Below are 26,292 nucleotides of genomic sequence, written 5' to 3' on the forward strand. Positions count from 1 at the left end.
AGTAGAATTCCTCGGCAGAATGCATGTACGAGTGCCGACTCAATTTCATGTCTCAATTTGTGCCCCACGTGTCACAATACACGATCCTATGGTGGCTTCAATGTGCACAGTAGAATTCCTCGGCAGAATGCATGTACGAGTGCCGACTCATTTTCATGTCTCAATTTGTGCCCCACGTGTCACAATACACGATCCTACGGTGGCTTCAAGGTGCACAGTAGAATTCCTCGGCAGAATGCATGTACACGAGTGCCGACTCATTTTCATGTCTCAATTTGTGCCCCACGTGTCACAATACACGATCCTATGGTGGCTTCAAGGTGCACAGTAGAATTCCTCGGCAGAATGCATGTACGAGTGCCGACTCATTTTCATGTCTCAATTTGTGCCCCACGTGTCACAATACACGATCCTATGGTGGCTTCAAGGTGCACAGTAGAATTCCTCGGCAGAATGCATGTACGAGTGCCGACTCATTTTCATGTCTCAATTTGTGCCCCACGTGTCACAATACACGATCCTGTGGTGGCTTCAAGGTGCACAGTAGAATTCCTCGGCAGAATGCATGTACGAGTGCCGACTCATTTTCATGTCTCAATTTGTGCCCCACGTGTCACAATACACGATCCTATGGTGGCTTCAAGGTGCACAGTAGAATTCCTCGGCAGAATGCATGTACGAGTGCCGACTCATTTTCATGTCTCAATTTGTGCCCCACGTGTCACAATACACGATCCTATGGTGGCTTCAAGGTGCACAGTAGAATTCCTCGGCAGAATGCATGTACGAGTGCCGACTCATTTTCATGTCTCAATTTGTGCCCCACGTGTCACAATACACGATCCTATGGTGGCTTCAAGGTGCACAGTAGAATTCCTCGGCAGAATGCATGTACGAGTGCCGACTCATTTTCATGTCTCAATTTGTGCCCCACGTGTCACAATACACGATCCTATGGTGGCTTCAAGGTGCACAGTAGAATTCCTCGGCAGAATGCATGTACGAGTGCCGACTCATTTTCATGTCTCAATTTGTGCCCCACGTGTCACAATACACGATCCTATGGTGGCTTCAAGGTGCACAGTAGAATTCCTCGGCAGAATGCATGTACGAGTGCCGACTCATTTTCATGTCTCAATTTGTGCCCCACGTGTCACAATACACGATCCTATGGTGGCTTCAAGGTGCACAGTAGAATTCCTCGGCAGAATGCATGTACGAGTGCCGAGTCATTTTCATGTCTCAATTTGTGCCCCATGTGCCACAATACACGATCCTATAGTGGCTTCAATGTGCACAGTGGAATTCCTCGGCAGAACGCATGTACGAGTGCCGACTGATTTTCATGTCTCAATTTGTGCCCCACGTGTCACAATACACGATCCTATGGTGGCTTCAAGGTGCACAGTAGAATTCCTCGGCAGAATGCATGTACGAGTGCCGACTCATTTTCATGTCTCAATTTGTGCCCCACGTGTCACAATACACGATCCTATGGTGGCTTCAAGGTGCACAGTAGAATTCCTCGGCAGAATGCATGTACGAGTGCCGACTCATTTTCATGTCTCAATTTGTGCCCCACGTGTCACAATACACGATCCTGTGGTGGCTTCAAGGTGCACAGTAGAATTCCTCGGCAGAATGCATGTACGAGTGCCGACTCATTTTCATGTCTCAATTTGTGCCCCACGTGTCACAATACACGATCCTATGGTGGCTTCAAGGTGCACAGTAGAATTCCTCGGCAGAATGCATGTACGAGTGCCGACTCATTTTCATGTCTCAATTTGTGCCCCACGTGTCACAATACACGATCCTATGGTGGCTTCAAGGTGCACAGTAGAATTCCTCGGCAGAATGCATGTACGAGTGCCGACTCATTTTCATGTCTCAATTTGTGCCCCACGTGTCACAATACACGATCCTATGGTGGCTTCAAGGTGCACAGTAGAATTCCTCGGCAGAATGCATGTACGAGTGCCGACTCATTTTCATGTCTCAATTTGTGCCCCACGTGTCACAATACACGATCCTATGGTGGCTTCAAGGTGCACAGTAGAATTCCTCGGCAGAATGCATGTACGAGTGCCGACTCATTTTCATGTCTCAATTTGTGCCCCACGTGTCACAATACACGATCCTATGGTGGCTTCAAGGTGCACAGTAGAATTCCTCGGCAGAATGCATGTACGAGTGCCGACTCATTTTCATGTCTCAATTTGTGCCCCACGTGTCACAATACACGATCCTATGGTGGCTTCAAGGTGCACAGTAGAATTCCTCGGCAGAATGCATGTACGAGTGCCGACTCATTTTCATGTCTCAATTTGTGCCCCATGTGCCACAATACACGATCCTATAGTGGCTTCAATGTGCACAGTGGAATTCCTCGGCAGAACGCATGTACGAGTGCCGACTGATTTTCATGTCTCAATTTCTGCCCCACGTGTCACAATACACGATCCTATGGTGGCTTCAAGGTGCACAGTAGAATTCCTCGGCAGAATGCACTCATTATGTAAAGGAATTGAGATGAATTCTGGGGTTTTACGTGCCAAACCTTGATTTGATTACTAGGCATGCCGTAGTGGGGGACTCCGGAATAATTTTGACCAACAAGGGGATATTTAACACGCCCCCAATGCACGGGACGCTGGCGTTTTTGCATTTCGCCCCTATCGAAGTGCGGTCATGGTGGCCGGGATTTGATCCCACAACCTCATGCTTATCAGTGCAATACCATAGCCGCTAAGCCATCGCGGCGGGTATGTAACAGAACAAGAGCAGCTGTACCAGGTCTGCTATGACAAAAAAAAAAGAAAGGAAAAAAAATAGCGCAGTTTATCCCATTCTTGGCAGAAAGAAGATGATTGGCATGAGCCAAGATGTGATGTTGTTTTCCCCACATGGCTCTTGCATCTCCTGAAATCCGGCTTGCCCGCATAGCTAAGCGCCACCGGCAGTCGGTGTAGCTGCAGAATAGTGCAATGAATGGTGCAAGTGTTGTGCTTCTAGCCGCTTGCTCTTGGGCTTGGGGTCCGCAGAGTGCGCAGACTTGTTGCGCACCCGTCCACACGCTCTGCAAGACCTTCTCGCAAGGCTTCAAAGCAGGGCACCAGGGTGAACAAACTAGATTGTTCGAACGCGCCACCGTTTGTGTGACTGTACATGCGAACGATTAGGCATTGGCGTATTAGCATGGGAGCAAACATATTCGCTCCACATCCTGTTGCGGTGAGTTGGACTTCCTCGATTAGTCCACACCCATTGGCATGTTCTATTGGTAGTAACTCAGCTAGCTGGCATTGGTGCATGAAAGGTGCAATAAATGCCCTTGTGATGGTCTGCACTACTGCGTTGTCATTCCTTTGTCACAAGAGGCATGTTTGGAGACCCCATACAATGTGGCAATGTTTGTAAAGCATTTGATCATAACAACACAGAGAGAGAGAGAAAACATTTATTTGGATCATCTAGGTCATTGATTTAGAGGACGAGTGGGTGGTGTCCTCATTCCAGGACCCCACTGGCCATGGCTGCTCGACATACTTGCTGGACGAGAGCTTCTTGTCCCGCCAGGGTATCGCCGGTCAGCTGTACCTCCCACCACTCAAATGACGTGCTAGGCGTCTTTAAGTGTTGAGGTTTGCCCCCGCACCCTATCAAAGGCATACTACACAACTTAGACTGTTAGCAAAATGGCAAGTAACTTCTGCATCTTTTTCTACAGATGTTCGTGGATGGCCTACAAGCTTCTCTGATGCTCACTGTAAGTGTCTGCAGAGTTGCGAACCTTATAAATTGAAAAATACCATTTGAGGAAAAATACTTTCGAAAATTTGACTACTCAAGGTGCTGAATGTTTATTGAAGGTTCGTTCTGTAGGCATGCTCTAAACAGTAAGAATTATCTCTGACAAAATTGTTTGCACAAGTTCTGCACCATGCACACAGGAGGAAGACAATGAAAAACTACTTATCACAGACACAGCTGTATCATTTCGTTATCAATGAGGATAACAGATGGCTGGCTAATGCAGCTTTGATTCTTCCTTTTTTTTTACAGATAACACCTCCATAATTTCTTATGGGCCACTTGGTCTTGGTGCCAGTAGTAAGTACTAGCACTTTCTCAAATTCTGGTATGCACAGCTCCAGCAGTGCGGTTGAGCAGCATACTGACATCATATGTTATCATAACTGATATGACTTCGACTGAAATGATGCTGTAGCACCCCACCCACCACAAAGTATCTGCTAGTGTCATTGTGAAGGCTACAAGTCACTGCAAGCGAATGGACCAGAAGTCTAACAATACTTGGAACAATTCATGGTGATAGTCTCCCGTCTGCTACCCGCAAGCTAAGACAATGCTCACAAGGTGAAGACGTAGGCAAGTAGGCAACATGGAGGGGAAGTTAGCCACCTGACAGTGATTAACTTCTTTCTGGCTACCAATGAACAAAATTGCCATATTCTCCGCATGAAAAAATAGTCAAAGTGGGGCTCTCAAGCATGCACTCATACGCCTCAAAGTACACCTGTCGAAGGTGCGCTCATGGGAAGAATGAACTGCAGTATTGTTGCATTGAGGGCAGTTAGGCATCCATCACTCAAAGAATGTAGCGCTGACAAGGTTAGAGGTCAATAAAGAATGAAAATGAACAAAAAGATGTACAAAAGGTCAACGCTAGCTCTGAACTGTCATTTATCAGCTCTGCCCTTTCTGCCGAGTATTGCAGTCTTGTTTCCATTTGAGAAAGCCAGAAATAAACACACACTTTTGCTCCAGACAGATGCTTCCCACTATGACTGTCAACAAATCTGCTCATCCAAGGCACTAATACCAAACAGCAAGCAACATTAAACATCAACGCCTGAAAGTTATTATTATGCAAACACTGGTCATCAAAGGTTCCTAATGACATGAAAAGAGACAGCTGGCATGTTTGTGCCTTTGTGGTAGCAACAAAACCTTCACAATAGCTTGCATGACTTCACTCGACAAATGTACACTGTCAGGAGACATCTTTCATGGCTCAAAAGTCAGTTTGCCTATGCTTGTAACTTGAGCTTGTGATGAAATTTCACTGATTCATTTTAACAACCAAAGCAGTGCACAGGCTAAGGAATATGCTGTAGTAGAGAGCTGTGGATAACTTTTGACCACCAGGGGTTCCTTCAAGTGGACCCCCCCAAGCTCCTGTACACGAAGGTTTCAGAGCTCTGTCCATGACGTCGTGCTGATCAGTCAACATCACAGTCCCCGAGCCACAGTGGCAGTTATTTGCAACAAGGCACATGTTGTAACGCGTCACAGACAGTCGCTGTCTCGCAATAAGTGCCATGCGCAACTTTGTGCACAGAGCAACAGGAAACCAAATTAATTTTGGCATTTTTAATAAACTGTAAAGTATGTGCAAAAATTTGTGCACCAGACCAAAATATCCCCATGGAGTTTACTGACATGATAGCACTACAGAGATGATGCACTACTTGACAATTCATGTGTCACACTTGAAGCAGCCGAGTGGACAGGCACTCGGCAAATCAAGATGTGCTTGCAACTCCAATGACGTTCAGCAAAGCTATACATATAACATTCATGCAATAGAAGGGGCTCCCTGTGCCTGTGTCTAAACCAACTGTGGTGCGACCTGTCTTTCGAGCCACAAGATGCACCACTCAGTTTCATACTTGGCATAGCAATGCTGTGGGAGCTATGCAAACAGTGTTATCACAGAGCTTTCGCTCTCTGTAGTTGTTTTTGATTCAGAACACTTTTTACAGAATAACTACCTCAAAAGTTACAACTACAACTTGTGGATCGGATCTAAGGCCATGTAAATTATGTGCCATTTGTTCACTTTTGTGCTTCCAAAATGCAATGTACCATGTTTTGTTTGCAAGCAGTGAGATGGCCGCTGGTCACAGAAACGCGTTACTCCACTTGTTCAGCCGTAAGAAGCCTCAGATCCACGACACCTTCCATGTAATAATTACGTCTTCATGTCGCTGCCTACCATGCACGAAACGGAGTATAAATACCAGAATTATAATGCCTGCCCTCAAAAATGTGGAACACTGTTGGTCCTTCCCTCACTTGCATGACAGTAAGGAAAGGTTGAAAGGTGAACGCATTGATGTGCCCTCTAGGCCGTTACAACCACATTCGCACAGTAGAAAGGGTCACACGCTATGGCCAGAAGAGGGGAAACAAAGGTCTCGGTCCTCTCATCCGTGGAACCAATTAGCTACAACACAGCCAGAACTGCAATGTTTACAGAGCATACGCTCTGAAAGATTCTGTTTAATCACTTCATGGACCTCAATTGGGTAGTGCTAACACCATACAGTGGACTCTAAATAAACAAAACTCGCTTAAATGTAAATGCCAGGTAAAAAGAATGAGGGCGCCAACTTTGGTTGGCTGTCCGCAGGCACAATATTAACAAACCTTGGCTTCTTTATATGAACTAAATGGAACCGGAAGCATAACCAACACCTACCTCATTGGCTATTATAGCCCGCACAAAAGAGCAGCAGTCCAACAACCACGTCAAATAGTGATGCTAAGCCATCAAGCAAATCGAATCCATAAAGCATCTGTGCTGCTGAGGCCTCAACAGCTGCTCTGCGCCATTCACATTGCCCGATATCTGTGTGCCTTCGTGCCTAGACAAGAAGTGATCTCTCAGGAGAAAGGCAGCAGTATGCAAACAGAAAAAATTTAGCCACACTGCTACAACTTCTGCATTCACAGCGCAGGAATCCGAGTGAGAATGTGAGGAACAAGGGCATCACTTGTCACCTGCTGCAACAAGGCCGTTAAAATATTATCGTGAATGTTCACGGTGAAGAACATGATTTTAGTGACGACGCAGATATTACTGTTCTACGGCGTAATCATTTTTAGGTTTTCCAGAATGTTTAAACATCGCCTGTTGCTGATAACATAATTGTAGTCCTGGCACTGGATTATTTAGAGAGTCGGACTTTACTTGCACAAGAAATAAAGACATACTCAATTAGTCAAAATTATTCACTAATTAACTTCTTTATTACTTTATGGCACATATTGCAATTTACGAATTGTAGCAGGTATTGTTTCAAGGCATATCCACTTGAAATGGATGTCCAGAATAACACAAGTTTCGAGATATGCACCATCAAGCTTAACCATAAATTCACTGGGGTTCCGTGCTTTTTTAGTGTGCGTCAATAAATGTGCATGTGCTCCTGAATTTGATGCAAAATTGCTTAATTCTATGCAAAATCTTATACGTCTCATCACTTGGATATGCATTTTCAGTAGATTAGTTATCAGTAGGCACCATTTTCAATATCAGTAGCCTCTCAGGTAGGTAATAAGGGTTTCTCAAAGATTTGCCACTGGGCGACCCGCGTCGGCCATGTGTACGCTCACACCGCCCTCTCTTTGTCGTCGTCCCAAGCACTTGCGTGCCTAGTTTCCTTCGACTCCCCCGGCGTGGCGGTCCCATCACGCATGTCTAGTTTCCTCCGGCTCCCCGAGGTGGCAGTAGTCTTCCACACAAATGTATGCCACCGATCAAGACTACCGATCAAAATAAAAGTGTGTGTGCATGTGTCTTTCTTCAGGATGACCGCCGTCACCACTCAAGAGAAATAAAATTAGCTCATACTTTTGATCTAAATTTTGTGTCACCTCGTATGTCGTCTGCTAAACTGCTTCGCTAGTAATCCACTTTCACAGCAGTGGAAGGGCACGCGATTTTTAAAAAAATTAAATGCCCTTTTATGCACTGAAGCACAAAATTAACTGAAATGCCCATGTATTTTGTCCCACACTTCTGGAAACATCTTAAAACTGGTGTCATCCTGAAGTTTCATTTCAAGTGGATGCGTCTTGCAAACTCACTGGCTACAATTTGTAAATTGCATTATGTGCCATAAACTAATTAACTATGAAGTGATCAGTGATATTTCTATTAAATAATTCAATATGTATTTCGATTTCTTGCGCACGTAATGTCTGCCTCTTCGAATAATCCAGCTCAAGGACAATTATGCTATCTGCCATAGGCAATTTTCAAAAATTCCATGAAACTTGGGAATGATCACCACAAGTGTGCGTTAGGACCAGATGGAAAAAGACGCAGTTGAATATCTACAACAGTATTTGGAACACAAAGGCTTTTTGCGACTTTAATCCTCTAAGTGTTACTGACGTACTGGTACATTTTATAGAGTTTCTGTCCTGCCATGGTCACTGTCGTCCGACAGGAATGTCATGACTATCCCAAGAAAGCCTTTGCCATTATCCTTGTCAATTTCTTCTTTCTGCATAACCAAAAATAAACCGTTGTGTTTGTCCTATAATATCCAAGAAAGAAACCCGACGTTGAGGGTGTGTCACCTCCGAGAAAATCTGACACTGAAAAGGTTAAAATGTGCTATGAAATACACTGGGGTTTTCACCAAACACTTTCCCAAAAATGTCCCTCTGACAGTTCAGGATGATCTTAACTAAAATGCCAAGGCAATATTTTTTGCAGATTTTTGAGCTTAATATCTGAAAACTGGTGCTAGCCTTAGGATTTTCGAAAAATATTCGTATTAGCCGAAATTCGTATCATTGAAACACATTTAAAACTAGCTAAATTAAAGAGTCAGAGGTGAACTCACTCAGGCACACCTATATAAAAAGCATTTACAGTATAGACCACTTATAACGCAACTGTTTATAGTGCAGAACTGGCTACAACGCGGCCTTTTCCGACTCCCATTTACCCTCCCATAGAACTCCATGTATATGCATACCGCTTACATTGCAGCCGCGCAAAACGAAATACCGGTTATAATGTGGCTTCCGCGGGAAAATCTCACTGACAAGGGCGGTAGCGAGCACGCTTCTCAACGAGGTGAGCCCACCGATGAGAGAGGAGATCAACGAGGGCGATGCGGAGGAAGAGCATGAGACGTGGAGCAACAGTCCAAGGGCAATAAAATCGTCGCCGCGCACCGTATTTGCGAGTGAAAGCGTGCGGGGGGGGGGGGGGGGGGGAGGGGACGCGCGCCTTCGCGGAGAGCGAACGCACAGCGTAGAGCAAACGCGACTTCCGTCGCGTGAAAGGCCGTGGGGGTATGGGAGGGAGGAAGGAGGGGCGACGTTGTGCTGCTGCACCAAATGCGTATCTTGGAACCGGGCGCAAGGGTAACTGGCGACGCAATCTCCCACGCGAAAGGAGCAAAGCGAGAAGGCAGCGCGGAAGGGAGGAGGAGGGGGGGGGCGGCGGCTTCTATCTGCCAACAAATGCGTTCTTGTATTTTGCGCCTGTGCCAGCTGTCGGTGTTGTCGCGCGCACCATATGTTGAAACCGATCTCCACACGGCTCTGACCTTTGTATGCGCTGTGCTTACGCCGCTCAGTTTCCGTTGAATCGGCAGACCGCACGAACCTTCACTCGCTGCAGCGGCCGCGCTTGCACAAAAGCAACAAAAGCGCCACCGCTTCAAACTCTTCGCGCCCAGTCGCAGCCTCCACGATGTCCGGCGCCGTGTCCGCGCCTCCGTACCAAAAAAGAAAGGGAAAGTGCGTAACTGCGCGCTGTTCTCTTTCGATGATTCACTACTCCTTGGCCTCAAATACACCATTTCAACATGGGCCCTAAAATGAAGAGTTAAATGACAATTCGCATCTTTTGGGCAATTAGCAAAACTCTTTGAACTCAATTTTTCTTGCTGCTAATTTCCACCTAGCCATTTAGCCTATATGCAAAAGCGGTAGAGGCCTAGGCATGACAGCTCTCTTTTTTTTAAGTGTTCCCGTAACAAAAAACACCTCGCATGTCTTTCTTTCATATGCGATGCACTATTTTTTGGTTGTGAATGCATGCAGCGAGAAACGACTTTGTAGCCTCCATAGCATCGCCTGCCATGAATAAAATGGAGTATAAGTTCACCACGACCGCGCTAGGTAACAATTTGCATAACAATGCAACTGTGCCGAGAATTCCATTCTTCCTTGTTTAATTTTTTCAAAACTGAAATTCCACAAAATTCCAGGTTTTACACAATCTCAGCTCCTCCCTGGAAATGGGCGCCTCCTAATAGAGCAACAAATAGAACAAACAGTGCGCGCCCCCCGAGACACAAACCTTGGCCAGCAGGTTGTGCAGCTCATGTGGGTGGAGCTTCTGAACCTCGCCCAACTGGACTGCGGCCGCTCGCCGTGTCACAGGTGAGGAGCCCGTGTCCAGGAGGAGAAACAGACGGTCGAGCCTGCACAGAGAAGAGCAAGTGTTAAACCACACTGCCTTTGAAAGTTGCACTGCATCTGCATGACCAACACTTACTCCACAGCATCAAGGAAGTTGCGCTGGTTGTAATATATACAAGGCGATGTCAAACACACGCAAACCGCACCACAATTTCAAGCACCGGTCACTCCGATCAGCCATTTTGCCCATCGCTAACCCCTTAAATACACTGTAACATTTATATGCCACCTGAATTGTTTTAAATATTCTTTTCTTTCTTCAATCCAGGAAGCTGTAGAACAACTGCACACGGCACAACTTACCAAATGAAGCATTTGTTAAAGAGCTACTCTTGCCACATTTCCATGTGCGGGTATTGGTGTGCTGCTGCTTTGCTGTTGTATTTTCATCTAACACTGCACTTGATATTTTATTCTGTACACACTCCTGCTCCTGCTATGTCTTGAAAAAGGACATTATTATGTGCAAATCAAATAAAAAAATATATTTAATAAACTGATGATAACACTTGTGGTTAAGTCGTCACACGTAGCAGTGGTCCCTTGCAACAGACATTAAGATTCATTAACGCTGACCAACACAACAGTGCTAAAACTGTGCATCAGTTCTGATCCACCCTGGTTAAAACATTGACTGTGGCCAGTTTCATACAACAATGAAAGCAGCTAGTCACTAATACACAAAGAAAATTTTCAGTCACCTATTTCGTATGCCCACTGGCAAAAAAGCCATCGTGATGTAAGGGGACATCTTGCTTCCAGTTGTTTGACAAAGAATTTTTACATAAATAACACGCTACCTCGGTTAGCCCAATGCAACAGAACAGGTCTTGAGGCTGTGTATTCACCATTTTTTTAATAAGCAGTGGAAATGTGATGGCAACCGCCACAAACCATTTTATGCATACAATACTAGCCATTATATGCATAAATGTACAAGGGCAAAAGTTCGTACCCTTCAGAGATCTTTACCAGGCTCTAGAAATGCTATCACATTAGTCGCTACAAATGCTGTTGGACTAGCTAAGCAACTAGAAACCAAAATGGAGCAGTTTCTTTCAACAAGAAATTCATTCGACAGTTGAGCCCAAGCTTTCTTGGTCTAAGCAACCTTTAATATTTACATGAGTGCCAGATGTATCCCTCTTTTTTTTTTTTTTTTTTTTTTTCAGTAGTTGCAATGAGAATGAGGGCAAAAGCATGGTTCTGTGCACAAAGTGACAGCAGAGGGTAGGCAGCAAGTCTGACACCTAGTATGTAAACAAGCAGCTGACAAAAATGGCCCTGAGCCTTACTGGCACCTTTGCCCGTGTTTCAGAACCTGCCTGAACAGCTGTACCGGTGGCTGGTCGAGCCAAAATGCGTACTTTCAAGCAAGCTAAGTAAACCATGTAAATTACATTACATTTTTTTATTTTATTTGCGTTACTGCCAGCCTCAGTGAGACCAAAGCAGGTGAGCGTTATATTGCACGATTTTACACAAAGAAACAAACAGCTAATGCTGCATGATACAGTAGAAAAAAGGTACATTAAGTATTGCAAAAATCACCAATGGCAATTCAAAGTACACCTGGCCACAAAATATTACGGACCATGGAAACTGAGAAAAAGCTGAATATCTCTCTGCAGCCTCACAATGCAGCCAGATGTTTCCGTTTTGAGCTTCGACTGGAATATTCTAACATTGTTGTATACAGATTTGCTGACGTAAACTTTTGTGGCCGGGTGTACAATACTTTTGGTTAGTATAAGAACACCAGTATTACTAAAAATTATACAAACAATACCAAATAAATGACCCATGCAGAATTACAGTTGTAAGGACAACAGAATACAAGTGGCTTAGTTGCAACTTGAGATGCATAACTATTATGCACAAGAAACACAAATGCGAGTGTGTTAAGTGGCACCTTTTGTGTCCGATGCTCTTGAAGATTATTGAATGATGAAAGTGACGGAGAGAAAACTATTTCTAGTGTGAGAAGGCTCCATTATATGACCCCACGTTCACTGAGCGGGCTGTTCACTTCTTTTTGCATCTGTATGAATTTGTGATGCATAATAGGCATCACAAAGGACACACAAAGGACAAGCAGCTGCTATTTATTTACATATTTATTTACTTTACCCTCGAGGTACATAGGTACAGTACAGAGGGGAGAGGCAATAAGATATGTAAATATCAAATGAAACAGGCAAATTAAAAATTAAGATGGTAACATGAGGTTAAACGATCAGCACCAATATGTAATACAGAGAAATACACCAACTATTGAAAAATACATGCAAAAATACAAAAAGCAATATTGCACAATGGTTACAGACCACCTATCAAAAAAGGGCACATACTGTATGTCTTAAATGTATGGGGGTGACTGATGCTCGTTGGAGACCCTGGATATTTCAGTCACAAGCGAGAATAATGCGAGTGTGCAACCGCGTTACTTTTGGGTATGCCGATCTTTCAAGGATGACTAAGATGCACAGATATAAAAGACGTGGAACGGGTCCACAAAGGAAACAGGTATTGGCTATGATGGCACATCTTGCGGCAAAGGCATGTACAAGAGTGTTCTTTGCAATGGCGAGTAAAGGAAGCTGCAGTAATGGTTGTAGGAAAGTTTTACCCCTGGATGTACAATTATAGTAGGACAAGATGACATGGCCTGCACAGTTTTGTGCGGAGAAGAGGGTGGATACACAGACTGGTGCAAACACGAAAATTGCAGGTGTAGTAAAAAGACAGCCAAATTTGCTGGCAAAGTTCAGTATGTAGTATGCAGGAGAGGCACTCAACATGCCCAGGAGACAGCCTAGCATGCCTAAACATCACTAGCACTTCTAAAGGCGCTAGATGTTTGCATAGGCAGAAGGCGAGATATCTTGCTCGGCTAGTAGCAACAGCAATGTGGCTCACTAAAATGTTTATTTCCGAGAAAGAAAAACAAAACATTAAAGAAAGGGCATGATGTAGGAGGACTGCAGCTTCATAAAGCTCATTTGCTGGGCTGGTTGGTTCATCATCAGCATTAAATCAGCATGAAAACAGACAAGAACCAGAGGGTAGAGAAACATACACAAACACAACACAACCTGCAAGTAATTATGAAGTGGAATACGCTCAAATTTCGTTAATTTTAGTGTTTCTGTTTAGCGTACATTTAAGCCTACATTGGCATCAAAATTTGCAACTAATGTACTTGCACAAGCTTCAACTGCAGTAAGCACAGATGCAACATTTCCGATTCAGAACAGCCAGCCCACACACACACAGTTTCAAAAGATACACAAGAAAACATGCCAAACCAACAGCCGTGCGTTTAGATTACAAGCCTTTTGTTTCTGGCCAGCTGTCACGAGTATTTATCCTTTATGTATCTCTATATTTAGTTTTTCTCGATGTGAAGCTAAGAAGTAGAGACTGCACACAACAAAACAGCTGCTGCTCGACACTTAGGTTTAAGGCCGTGTCATCTGAGAACGAACCGGTAAGAACTGCAAGGATATGAAACAAGGCTAGCTTTGTTTGTAACAGAGCTAAAGGGGGAAAAAATATTACGAGTAAATGCAACTTCAAAAAGAGCTTTTCGCATCTTTGCCAGATAGGTATATAAGTGACTTGGAATAATTTCTTTTTCATGTTAAGGAATATTATAAAATAAAAGAAAAATGCCTGCTCAGGTGCAAGAAAACCTAGTCTCAATTTACTTGATTCTGAGAAAAAATAACGAAAAAAAAATTCACGCAGAAACTCTTCTGCGAGTTGTCCAAGCAAGCGTAAGCTTTGTGCCACTTGCTCAATCTCCAACGCAGTCCGGTGTCATTATCAACGTTATGCAACTTGATCCGGCCAGTACAAAACGACAGTGCTGCAGCGACACAAACTGGTGCGGACGGCGGCGCAAGGTGAATTGACGACGCAAGCGAACTACTGCAGGTGGTGGCACTGATGACATTCCGATCATTATAAGCCAGTATCGCTCTTTAGCGCCTTATACATCTGTGTCGAACCATTATGAACCGTGATGAACCGTACTCCGGCGGCGGCTATGTATGGCACGGTCTCGCAGACCGTATCTTGAAAGTGATCTGAGATGGGGACGCCACTTCGCGTTGAAGCGAGAGGCAGCACAGACAGGTTTCCTCGTTGGGTAGGCATAGAAATGATTACGCATTTAAATAATAATAACTAAATGCCCTACATCACATTCTATACTTATTACCTATATGCAGTACTGCAACAATATATTTACCACTAAAGGCAATCCAAACATAACATAAGCTGAGTAATAAAAAGAAAGCACCGCACGGAAGGGCTGAAGAAAGAAAAATAAAGAGCATGTTTCCAGTTTTATTGTTTTCTTTTAAACATTTCTGTAACATTCCAGTGCTAGCTTTTATTTCGAATGTCAGTGGTGTCAACATTAGTCTATAAGAAATGCCCCTTTTGCAACATTTCCTTACTTCAGTACCATTCACAAAATTCCGCAGAACCCAACTCTCGATGGCTGTTGACGCATCACCAATATAGCATTGAACCAATATAGCTACACGATGTGTTGCCACCATCGAAATGAGTTATGTATGAGGCGAGGATCTTAGTCAACAAAGTTTAAGAGTAGGTCTGAAGATTAATACGCAGATGACTCGGCTAATGTTCAACAGCCTGGCAAGTGAACAAAAACTCGTGATTGGCAGTCAGCCTCTATAACCTGTAAAAGAGTATGTTTATCTAAGCCAATCACTCACAGGGGACCTTGACCCCTTAGGCAATGCTAAGGGCAGACGGTCAATGTATATTCACAGAATGGGTGCCAAGAGAAGAGACTGCAAAGGCCAGAGAATAAGGTGGCGCGATAAAATTAGGAAATTTGCAAACATAAAATAGAGTAGCTGGTGCAAGACGGGGGTAATTGCATCGCTGGGAGAGGCCTTCGTTCTGCAGTGGACATAAAAACGGGCCAATGATACAGTACATAAAGCTTATACTTCAGATCAGCTTTCCTGCTATGTTGCAGTTACCGTAAACCAACATCACTCTATACGCTTAGCTTTGCGGGGCAATACAAAGACATTTCAATGCAAATGCAAACTTTAGTACCGTTTGTGTAGTTGCAGGTGCACTCGCAATTTCATAAACAGGTTGTTCGAAGTGACAAATTGTTCCCATAGAATGACATACGTCGTGCGACTAAAGCATAAACCTCGATTCATAGCATACATCTTCAAGTGACGATCGGTATTTCCCGAAATTCACAAAGTCCGATAAGGAAAAAAGGGCACTGTAAATAAAAGCAAGCACAGAGAGAGTTGCCGAAATGTTGCAGAATTCTTCCAACGAGACCCTTTTATGAATCGCAGCTGTCCATCCGAGGTGTGCCTCGTTAGCCCAGACTTGTTAGGAAAGCTTGCAACAGGCATGAACGCGAATTCCCGTACGATACTCCACGCAAGGGGCCATCAAGTACACCCCCTGCCTATTCCAAGCACCATGATCTATTCGCATAAAAGCACTTCTCACGTACAGCCTAAAAGCTGCATCGTTTCTTTGGCAAACTGCCGAGCAGCTCCAGCCCGACGCCCGTCGAAGAGAATGCCATTCAACAACCCCACACAAGCCATACAAAGCGTCTCCACTCACGAACCGCAAAGTACGGAGGGGAAAATGCGGATGCGAGCCTCACATTCATGGCATCAGTTGTGCGACCGAGCCACATCTACCCTCGCACCTGTGTCATTATTTGCAGCCAACTGATGCCTCATTACCTGCTTCCATATTTTCTTCTATAAACGCAGGTGGCCTGCGAAAGGGCTCCTTTAAGGCAGCATACATTTTAACACCTCTAGATGCCAACTATTTAATAAGGAGAGTAAACTGTGCAAGTTGGTATCGATTCCTTTGGAAAATTTAGCTCTAAAAACAGACAAAGGGAGAGGACACACAACAAGGAGTCCCTGCGGTGATTCAATTTTTGACATGCACCAATTTATCTGATAACAATCAAGTTTAGACATATTTCTTGCATCCTCAGCATCATTAAAAACAGCAGCAGAACAGATTTAATTTATCAGCGCATCTTCTTACGACCACATATGTGAACTCAATGCCCTTAACTCAAAAAAAACTTTAATTGTGACAAACAATATGCGCTAGTTCATGCCAATCCAAAAATTTAACTATGGCAAGTCATTGCATTAAAGAAATAAAATGTGCCACTAGTTAATCTGGCATCGCAGCAACAATGCAGACTGCCCGCTAACACAAGTTGGAGTAAAAGAAATGAGATATAGACAAACAAACACGAGACATACTGCAAACTTAGGCAACGTTCCCAAAGAATGCAAATCACATTAACAACTCCACTCCATTCTGTTAAGCCGAGCCAACCAGCTGACCGCCGTTATCAAACATGGCCAATGAAAGTATTTCGAGCCCTTGTGACCCCTGGTGCGTGACAGCAGCCAGTATGCACAAGGTGGACGCACAGGATGCTTCACTCTAAAATGATGCCTGTGCCAAGCCAGGTTCAAACTCGCAACTACTCAGTTGCGAGACAGGTGTTGCGACTAGTGAAGCATAGTAGTTCCACTGAATTCATGCACGTGTAGTTCACGCATGCACAATGAGGCAATGAGATGTGCCACTTCACACTTGCTCCGCAGTAACAAGAACCTGGCACTGCAAGAATATTATGCACAACAGTGAAAGGACTGCAGAACACAACTCTTTCAAAAGCTAACACTGCTCCAAATGATCGATGACATTTTTATTCACTTTCATCACTCGGAAAACTGCTTTGCTATTATCAACATTCCATCTTCTTCACTCATTAGAGGGACAATTCTGTGTGTCACGGAGCGGCATATTTTCGAATGATTTGAACGCTGATTAACGACACGCCGAATTACGAGCGTCAAAAACGTAGGCTCCTGACTGTGCAGCGTATAATTTATTCGACATCGACACGCCGAATTACGGGCGTCAAAAGCGTCGTGGCCGCTCGGGCTGCCACCTCGATTCCAGACGCGACACGCCGATTACGGACCCAGAAGTGTGCGTATACGTCTGCGTGGTATGCCGGGTTCCACCTTGGCCCTTGACATTGGGAGAGAGGATAATCTGCGGTTCTTCGTCCATGGTGAAAGGGACGCGGCCAAGATTGTTGGGAGCTAAGAGCCCCGAATTCGGAGAACGCTACATAGCGGCAGTTTCCCTACATAGGGAACTAGGGAAAGGAGAGGCTATTTAAGCGCAGGTTTTGGGCCCTGCTGATTAGTCTGGAAGCTGAACCCATGCGCTGCTGAGAAGCCGTCGGGGGGCTAGTGCCGTCCAGTATCGCCTGGGCCGCCTGGCCACGTCGGAACTCCGAGGAACTTGTTGACGTACGAGACGTCAAACCAGCGTCTGCAACGAAGCTCACGGTAGTTCACCTCAAGTTAGCTCAACCTGCTTGAGAGAAGACGTCAAATCTAGACTCCCGGGAAACCCAGCTCAGCAATTCGCATCCACCTCGACAAGATCGGACCGCCAGCATTCTTCGGGAAAGCTTTGTGCACCGACTTCCACGGTATATGGACTTGCTGCTGCTGCCCGGCCATGCGTATGACACCATTTGTTTTCTTTTGAACTTTGATTGCTTTTGAACTTTGTTTTAGTGAAAACTGCTAAGTGTATTCTTGTGTATTTGATCCTCGCACTGTTTCATTTGTATATCTACTGTTAATTGCTCGTAGTTATTTGCCGTCAAGATTGTGTTATATTAAGTTCAGGTGTATTAGTCTGTATTGTGTTTCTTTATTATTTGATTTTATTAATTTCTGTATATTTATCAGCCGATAAATATCTTGTTTTTTTGTTTACTCCCGACTCTGACTCTTTTCACTGTGTTCGCTCGAGTACGGAACGACCAACCAGCTTGTCTACCCCGTCGATCGACTTCGCGCTCTGTACTGCTAACCTGAGTACCACACACTAAGCAGGAGTGGGAGATGAGAAATACAGAATCACAACAGCATAGCGAGGCTGAAATTAAGAAAAAAATAACTGCATAACGTAACAATATAACATAAGAAAGATTGCTTTTTGTCGTACAATTAAATTTTCAACATTAAAAAAAATTAACCCATAGATTCGTTTAAGTACTCCACTGTTTCACATTCTATGACTTTGAATAAAAAATGACGACTGTGGCCATGCACTGCTCCGGGAAAGATGCAACTTTGAAGGTTTAACTGTGGTGTTGGTGATGTCAGTAAAATTAGCGCACTTGTGTCCATGTCTCATCCACAGTTATCACCAACAACAAGAAATAAAAATAAATAAATGGAATTAAATGAAACTCATCTCGTGCACTACACTACAGCCTGTACTATCGCTCAACCAACAGGACCGGAATCTCAAATAAGAAGTGCCATCGCATGTTTGTGATCATGGCACACAGGCAGATGGCAATACCAAAACAGATGCCTTTTATACTGCTAAGGACGAAAGTATGTGGCTATTACAATGCACATATAGGGTTCTATGATAAATGAAGCTATCATGAAGTGGCTGATCAAATGTTACAAAGTTGTTTGTATTCTGCAATGCTTGTCTTCATGCCCCCTTCTAGTGCGAGTGTTTTTGTTGCTCTAATTGCCCCCACCGGCTCTGCAGCACGTTTTGCAGCATAGTGATTGCACGCCTACCCAGGAAATTATCTAGACAATGGAAAACCCCACCGCACAACTTTTCATCACGCCATCTCCAGGATCAGCCCCGTTTACTGCTGCACGGTCTCCAGGACCAGTCCACGTCACTCCGTGAAAAGCCAACCGAGCAGATGCAGCAATCCTTTGAAAAAAAAGACTGCGGCTCCAATCCACGCTGTGAAGGTGGTTGGACAGCGAAGCTATAAACGACACCCACAACGATTACCCATTGTGACGTCATTTGAATTCACACACATGGCTCTACAAAGAGTGAAACCAGAGACAAATGAAATGTACTTAACCACACCCTTTATTACTTCACAACAACATTATATTCACACTGTTCTTCTGGCATCTTTACTTTCCGCAGTCTACCCATGGTAGCCTGGAATGAACTGAATGAGTTGCTAGACCATGGTGACATCATTACATGATTTCTATGCTGTTGGGCACTTTTCCCACTCGGAGTAGCTTAAGCAACCGTAATCTTTACCGGGAACACACGTGGGAGAAGGAACGTGCTTCGCATTATTCGCAGACGTCATTAGCCATACATTTATACGGTTTGCACTTCACAAGAGGGTTTTGAATGATGTCAACCCCTTTCGAAGCAGCTGCAAACCTAATCATTACCGGAACCCGTCGGAGGGTATTCCCATTGTTTACACGCGCCTTATCATCCATCATGTGATTTTGATGCTTGTTTTGTGGTTTTTCTTTTTAATATGAGTGCAGAGCTGTATACTGTATACCTGATTTCAAAGCAGATAAGCTGCTTGTATTCAATTTTTAGCCTGGCATTTTTTGCTTACACCAATGACACGATAATTTGCTTGGCTGGTAGAGGTATACAGCTTCGCTGTAAAAAGGCATAGAGAGCTTTGCTTTAATAATGAAACCATGTGCTTGAAGGCTTATTGGCCTCGTGAACATACCGTGGCACCAGATCTCATTGTAACGTAGAAAGCGACATCAGGTGATACAGGCTGGGAAGTGTTCGGCATCTCCAGCAGTGCAGCCACGGAAGTTAAGTGTTTACATGTTTTAAGCATTGTATGTGTGGTGTCATGGCTGCAAAACAAACTAGCGCATACATTCCAGTCTGATGTGTAGGGCAGCAAAGCCTTTTATCGAGCAAGCAACCTGAGGCTTTCACATTGGTTATTCTTTTCACATGATATTTCATAAAAGTAGCTATCCGCACTTTTGCCACAATAACAGTACTGTTCATAGCATTCGTCATGTGGAGCATGGCTTGCCACTTTAGCCAGAATTATCGCAGGATGATGATTTATAACCAATCTATTATAATACAGGGAACTTCGAACGCTTATATTTTTGCCCCCTCAATCCGCCGTGTATGCACATCAAGTCGCATGCATGCCTGCGCAGGGTATTTTGACTGCCGTCAAGTCAAGCAGGCCCACTACAAGCCCTGTGTGCATCGCTTGCTCAACTTTTAAGATCAGCATATTATTTCGTTTTTGGTGGCTTATCAGCCAAGCTACTTTGTTTTGGGGTACGTATGAAAACTTGCATCGGGCTCAGTCGAATGTATCCGGCACTGTGGCACTGCGCAGTAAACCATGCCATAAGAGCAGGCAACTAAACTGCTGCCTCGGGAATGAAGCACATTATCAACAATCCTACAACCAAGGCTTCAATCGTGCAGACAGCAAGTTTGTGGGCTTTGGCAAAGGCGTGAATGCTTGACCCGAGATGTCAGTTTCTAAGTCATTGCGATAGCAGTGCCGGTCTGTCCAGCGGTGGCCCTCGAGACCAATATCTGTTGTAGCGAGGTTATTTATCTGCCATTTGTTGCTTTGCTGCAAAACTCAGTAGAGAACCAAGCTGGCCATCGGCACATCTGCAGGGGTCGCACAGACTGCTACATGACAACATCCCGATTCGTTATGCGAGTAGCGTCCTGCGTGTGAGCCATTCAGCAAGACAGCAGCAGCAGCCCCCGTCCACGTAGTCACCTAGAAGGCTTCGCTTTAAAACAAGCAACTCGGTCACAACAATAACTACTAGCAAAGCCATCCCTTGTTGAATAGAATAACACTGCTTGCAAGCAAACTCTATGTACAAAGCACACTTGAGAATTCCAGATCTACCAAAGGATGATCACAATAACTTGGAAGCTTACGCACGCCACATACCATCTGATAAGGTAGGCCTTTCCTTTGAAGTGCACCAACGACAACAGCAACATAAAAATGACTGATGCACCTAGCGCGTCTCATGCGAAGACAGAAACATAACGCTATTCGCTGTGTAAAAACTAAAGAAAACAAATGTGAAAAAGAAACACGTGGCAACAGATCTTTGCGAATCACAAACTGTAGAACGATAGCAGTGCTCTGTCTATAGTAACGAGCATGTGCAGACACACTTCAGGAGAGATACGCATTTCGCAAGAGCAAGAGGTGTGCTCACTAATGGCTGTCTTGCCACATAACACTGCTGTAGACGAGTTGCATACCTGCCACACTGTGAACGCTAAAATTCATAAGAAATGGCACAGCCATACATACACAATTTATTTGGCGAGAAGCTAAGAACTGCAGAGACTGAAAAGTTATGCATTGCATTTAGATGACGGCAACTTTTGCGATTTTGACACTTTCAGAAAGATGTCTGAATAAATGTGCTCAAAGCAAACATCCGAGATCTGGGGGTGCGCGCTGTCACATTTTGGAGGCCATAAGGACTGCACACTGACTGGTTATTTACATGCACATTTTGCAATCTCGTGCCGCCCTATCCTTCGACACCTCTAGCATTTTTTCACGAATAGAATTTACTTTTCATAAAACTTGACGAAATATTAGTAAATTTATAGAATGATCACAAATTTGTACACCTTACAAAAAATTTGGGAGCATCAGCAGCTGTGAAGTTGAAGCGGAAATGTCTTGCTTTTTTTTTCTTCAACAGCAGTCTCGCAAACTGCAAGTTTTCTTTTCTCTCGTACGAGGGTGCCAGAAAAGCACAAATGGCGGTACTCGGTGGTTGACCAAGGATACTTTGCTAATTTTTATTCTTTCATTTCTAAATGCACGATGACTAATAGTGTAATATAAATGTAACGGCGATGAATCTTTATTTCAAGGAATAAGATATGTATTACTATGTAAGCAAAATGAATTTGCATACCTAATGAATGGCTAGTTGGGATACGCGTACAATTACATAATGCATGCAGAGAAAACGAATAAAGTGGCATGATTACACACATACATTCAAACTCCGGCTTCAATTTGCACGATGCTGAATTTTCACGTTTAAATCATTAATGCAAAATGCTATTCCAGCCTTTCACAACAGCACACCACACCAGAACACTTGGAGCATTTCGCTTAATGCGTCAAGAGAACAAAATTAATGCATACCAGGCAAACACAGAGAAACATTTTTTTTTTCTCACACCTGTTCATACAGCAAGCTCATTCTATTCACACTGCAGCTTTTTAACTCAACACAACAAATACGGGGGAGTAGCATGCTTTGAGTCAAAGCATGTATGTTGAATCTGCTGACAGGTCTCAAATTAAAACCATCCAAGAAGGTGTTCAGTTCAAACCCGATGAAATCCCGGCAACCAATGTCACCTTAGAGTTCCTATTCATTGCATCAAGGCTTTTATTCACCGTTGGCTACATGCAAGCCAATGGCAAAATTAGGAAGCTTTAACCACACTTTGCATTAACCCTTAAAGGCGTTCTGTACACAATTGTGCACGACAAGAAAGTGCATCAACAACAAAAGCATTGATGAAAGTAACGACATTTAAAATGTCTCACATATATCCTTAAAATCTTCCGATTTGATTCGTGGTGCAAGTTTGAATAATGTGTGCAAAATGTTTTAGTAAAACGAGTGGAAAGGTAGATGGTTGGGTGTCCTTGCTTGGTGCAAGTATTTCGTTGAATGTACTAGTGGATTGATTTCTTTCATTAGTTTCCACAATGTGTTGCACCAGTCATAACTTTCAAGTGACTGGATAGGTGCTTTTCAATCCTACTAGACATTAAATAGTTGATGTCCTCATATATGATGTTCCTGTAGCGAGTTTTCGAATGAACTCCACATTCTGTAAACTTGACAAAACTCGCTAAAGAACTCGCACTGCTTTGGAATTCCCACACCAGCTAGCCGTGCCGTCATGGGTTTTGACGTCCGCTCAGACCTGGTTAATTTTCTATTGGTAAAAATTGACTGCATTGTATTCTAAAAGAGCCAATGACTGAACTTAGAAAGTTTTAAGAACATTTACCGAGCCACAGCCAGTTAAAATGCAACAAAATACTTTCACATCTGTGATGTCCCACTGACATACCGCCTCCGAGGTTTTGGTCTTGCAAAATTGAACAAAATGGAGTTTCTAAAGCATACTTTCTAGGTCTAAACGGATTTAGTGCCCCTTTAACTCTTACAGACAACTAGAAACAAATTTTTTTCAGTTGAGTTTCGGTACTGAGTATGAAGATTCTGGTTAAATGTCTCTGGACAACAATGAATGAGAGGCAGCAAGCGTCACTTTTTGGACTAGAGCAGGAACATCGCTCGCTTTCTTTTGAGAGCACAGTCATAGGTGACAGACAAATGCAGGATCCAGTGCTATGACACTCATGACGTAAAGTAAATGAAAGCTGTCTGTACAAGTTCCAAATGAAGCCATGGGTGACCTGAGGTGAAGCCCACTTTCAGTGTTCTGTCTGCTGTTGCCCCCTCCTTATTGGTGAAAAAGTTCACGCAGAATGTTTTAATGAATATGCTCATTCTCCATGTATACTGCCCATTTAGATGAAAAATAAACACCTCTTCCACATATTTACATGTCTTGTCCTTAAAGGGTTAAATGGTTCTGCCAAAGAGTTGAACTAGAGCTATGCTGTGTGCCGATGCACTCCGTGTTTATATGCCTGGCCAACACTTTGCCAACACATTTTGCATAAAACAGTAACTGCTGCAACTGCAGAGCATTAACCAAATTAAGCTTTGGAAAAAGGTGGTGGAAGGATTTTCACAAAAGAAGAGTTTGCCATCCACGTTCCTTGTAGCAGAACACTACCAAGGAAACCTCAAGAAGAAATCTTCATAGGTGGACCAGAGTACCACAATGACAAACTCATCATTCAAAAAGTGACCTCTAGAACAACAAAAAAAAAAAAAAAATGTATACAAAAGTTTGCTTTTCAAAGAAAAACATACGGATTTCTCTTTGTAGTGTTTTCCCATTGGCAGGAAGATGGCAAAACCTTTTGCACAACTGGTAGAGACATTTATTGCTGAGCTGATGGTATCTGATAGAGAGTAATAGATCCCGTGTTATGGTATGACAATGTAATTCAGCAAGGTACAGTTGTGAACAAAAATATATGATATATTGCATTATGAGGCCTGTGAGCTAAAGCGCTCAGAATGTTGGTGCTGAGTTATTCCAGAGCATAAGGCAATAGCCTCTTGAACACTCACTCGCATGCTATGCTATTCACACTGCACAGCCCATCCATTGTACATACAACTTGCATATTCCAATAATGCATCACAAGAAAACCGTATACATCAACTAACGTATGTACACACTGGTGAGAGCAATTTTAATGATGGGTGGAGAGATTAGCTGAACATAAGGCTTGGAATGCTACTACGGGTTTAATATATAACACAGGGTAAAACGAACTGTGCACTGGCGTAACCAGAAAGGCGCAATTGGGGGCTCATGGCACGCCTCTACCTAATTCCGGATCGTGTTAACCATAACTGCCTAGGGGAGATAAGCGCTAAAAAGTTCCACACACATATAAAGATGGGACGAGCGTGCGCATAAAAATTGTGGGCATTGTTGCTCTCCACCAGGCCTTCGTGTCGTCGAAGAGCTTCTTAGTTCTGGTACTTGACCGAATGGTCGACCACACTTTGCGGAAGAAAAAGCATTCCAAAAATATTGCGACTTGCTCGTCTAGGAAACGCATAACAAGCACATCCCCCCACCCTTCTTTCTTCTTTTTCTTTCCCTTGTCTCCGACATTCCTTATGTTAAGAACTTTTGCTGTTATAGGCTAGTTTGTACACGCTGTTAAGAATTAAAACTGGGCAAAAAACGGGACAAGAAAGAAATAAATACCTAGAGAACGCTGATTTGCACACAGCCAGCAAAAGCACAGCACAGCAAATCGAAGGACGGGGGTGCTGGGCCAGGGAAGTTAAGAAACTGCCACAACAAACAGGTGGGAGGGCAGGTAAGTGAATGGCCGCGAAGTTCACAAAGAAACAAAAATATAGGAATGTTAGGGGCAGCAGAGTGCGACAGTGACCAACGGACAATAATTTTAAGAAGGGACTGGGATGACGGATACAAGTGGGGGGAGGGGGGGCAACGCACATAAATGGCCTCAAGAACGAAGCTGGTGGATAATTATGTACACTGGGAGAGCGTGTCATCATCCTGCCCAATCACTCAACACCAAACGGCCATGGCCAGTCACCTAGCTGAGGCTCACCTACCCCGCCGTAACACGTGCTGCTTGCAGCGAAGAACCCACCCTAACTAAACGCCTTGGCAATTTTCAGAATAGATGGTGTCAGGAGAGACGACACTTTCAAATCTCTCGGAGGTACTGGCCCTTATTTTACTGTGAACTACCGATGTCGTAGTTTTCACAAAGGCTTCTAAACAGGACGCCCTGCTTCGAATGGTCTGCCTCAGCAATTCCCGAGTGTGATCAAATAACAATATCCATCGCGTGATGACTACCCCCCCCCCCCCCCCAATACCATGATCACAAATTACTTCTAAACATCTCTTCAAACAAGTCTACACCAGGTCATCGCTGGTCATTGTCATCAGCTAGGCCATCGACATACACTATATAATATATGCATCAATTCATAAACGAAATTTTACTTTTTGTAATATCATTTTGAAATATAGCATAATGTGATAACATTTGACAGAAGTTAAGCAAAGTGTTGTTTCAGCAACGCAAAAACTTGCATTCTTGTCCGGGGAGTGCTAGGAGTTTGTCTTGAATGTGGATTCCACATCATTGAAGGCACTTGGGATTACGACGACTAGCTTAATGCAATGAGCAAGAACAATCAGGGGTTCGGAGGGGACCTATCATTTGGTACTTACATTCTTGTGAGCATAGCAGACCATGAAGCAAAATAATGGCAAAATCGCCTGTGCAGTTCTTAAAACTAAAATGCAGAAATAACACTGAGAAGGGAAATCAAACTGGAAGAAAAATTAACTTGCTGCCAATGATGTTCGAACCACATGACGCACGTAATGCTGCACAAATTGAGCAGCCGTCCAACATATGGCTCA

At 43.8% G+C, this 26,292-nt stretch overlaps 1 protein-coding gene across 1 annotated transcript in view; it reads right to left on the reverse strand.

Annotated features, from left to right (window-relative positions):
* LOC119453900 (TATA-binding protein-associated factor 172-like) overlaps positions 1 to 26,292 on the reverse strand; it is a 195,623-nt gene that overhangs the window by 154,111 nt on the left and 15,220 nt on the right. Inside the window, exon 2 of the mRNA XM_049667068.1 lies at positions 10,139 to 10,262. Coding sequence (XP_049523025.1) covers positions 10,139 to 10,262 — 124 coding nt within the window. The remainder of the gene's footprint in view (positions 1 to 10,138; positions 10,263 to 26,292) is intronic.

The sequence above is a fragment of the Dermacentor silvarum genome, chromosome 5 (genome assembly GCF_013339745.2).
Source record: "Dermacentor silvarum isolate Dsil-2018 chromosome 5, BIME_Dsil_1.4, whole genome shotgun sequence".
In the NCBI taxonomy this organism is placed as follows: domain Eukaryota; kingdom Metazoa; phylum Arthropoda; class Arachnida; order Ixodida; family Ixodidae; genus Dermacentor; species Dermacentor silvarum.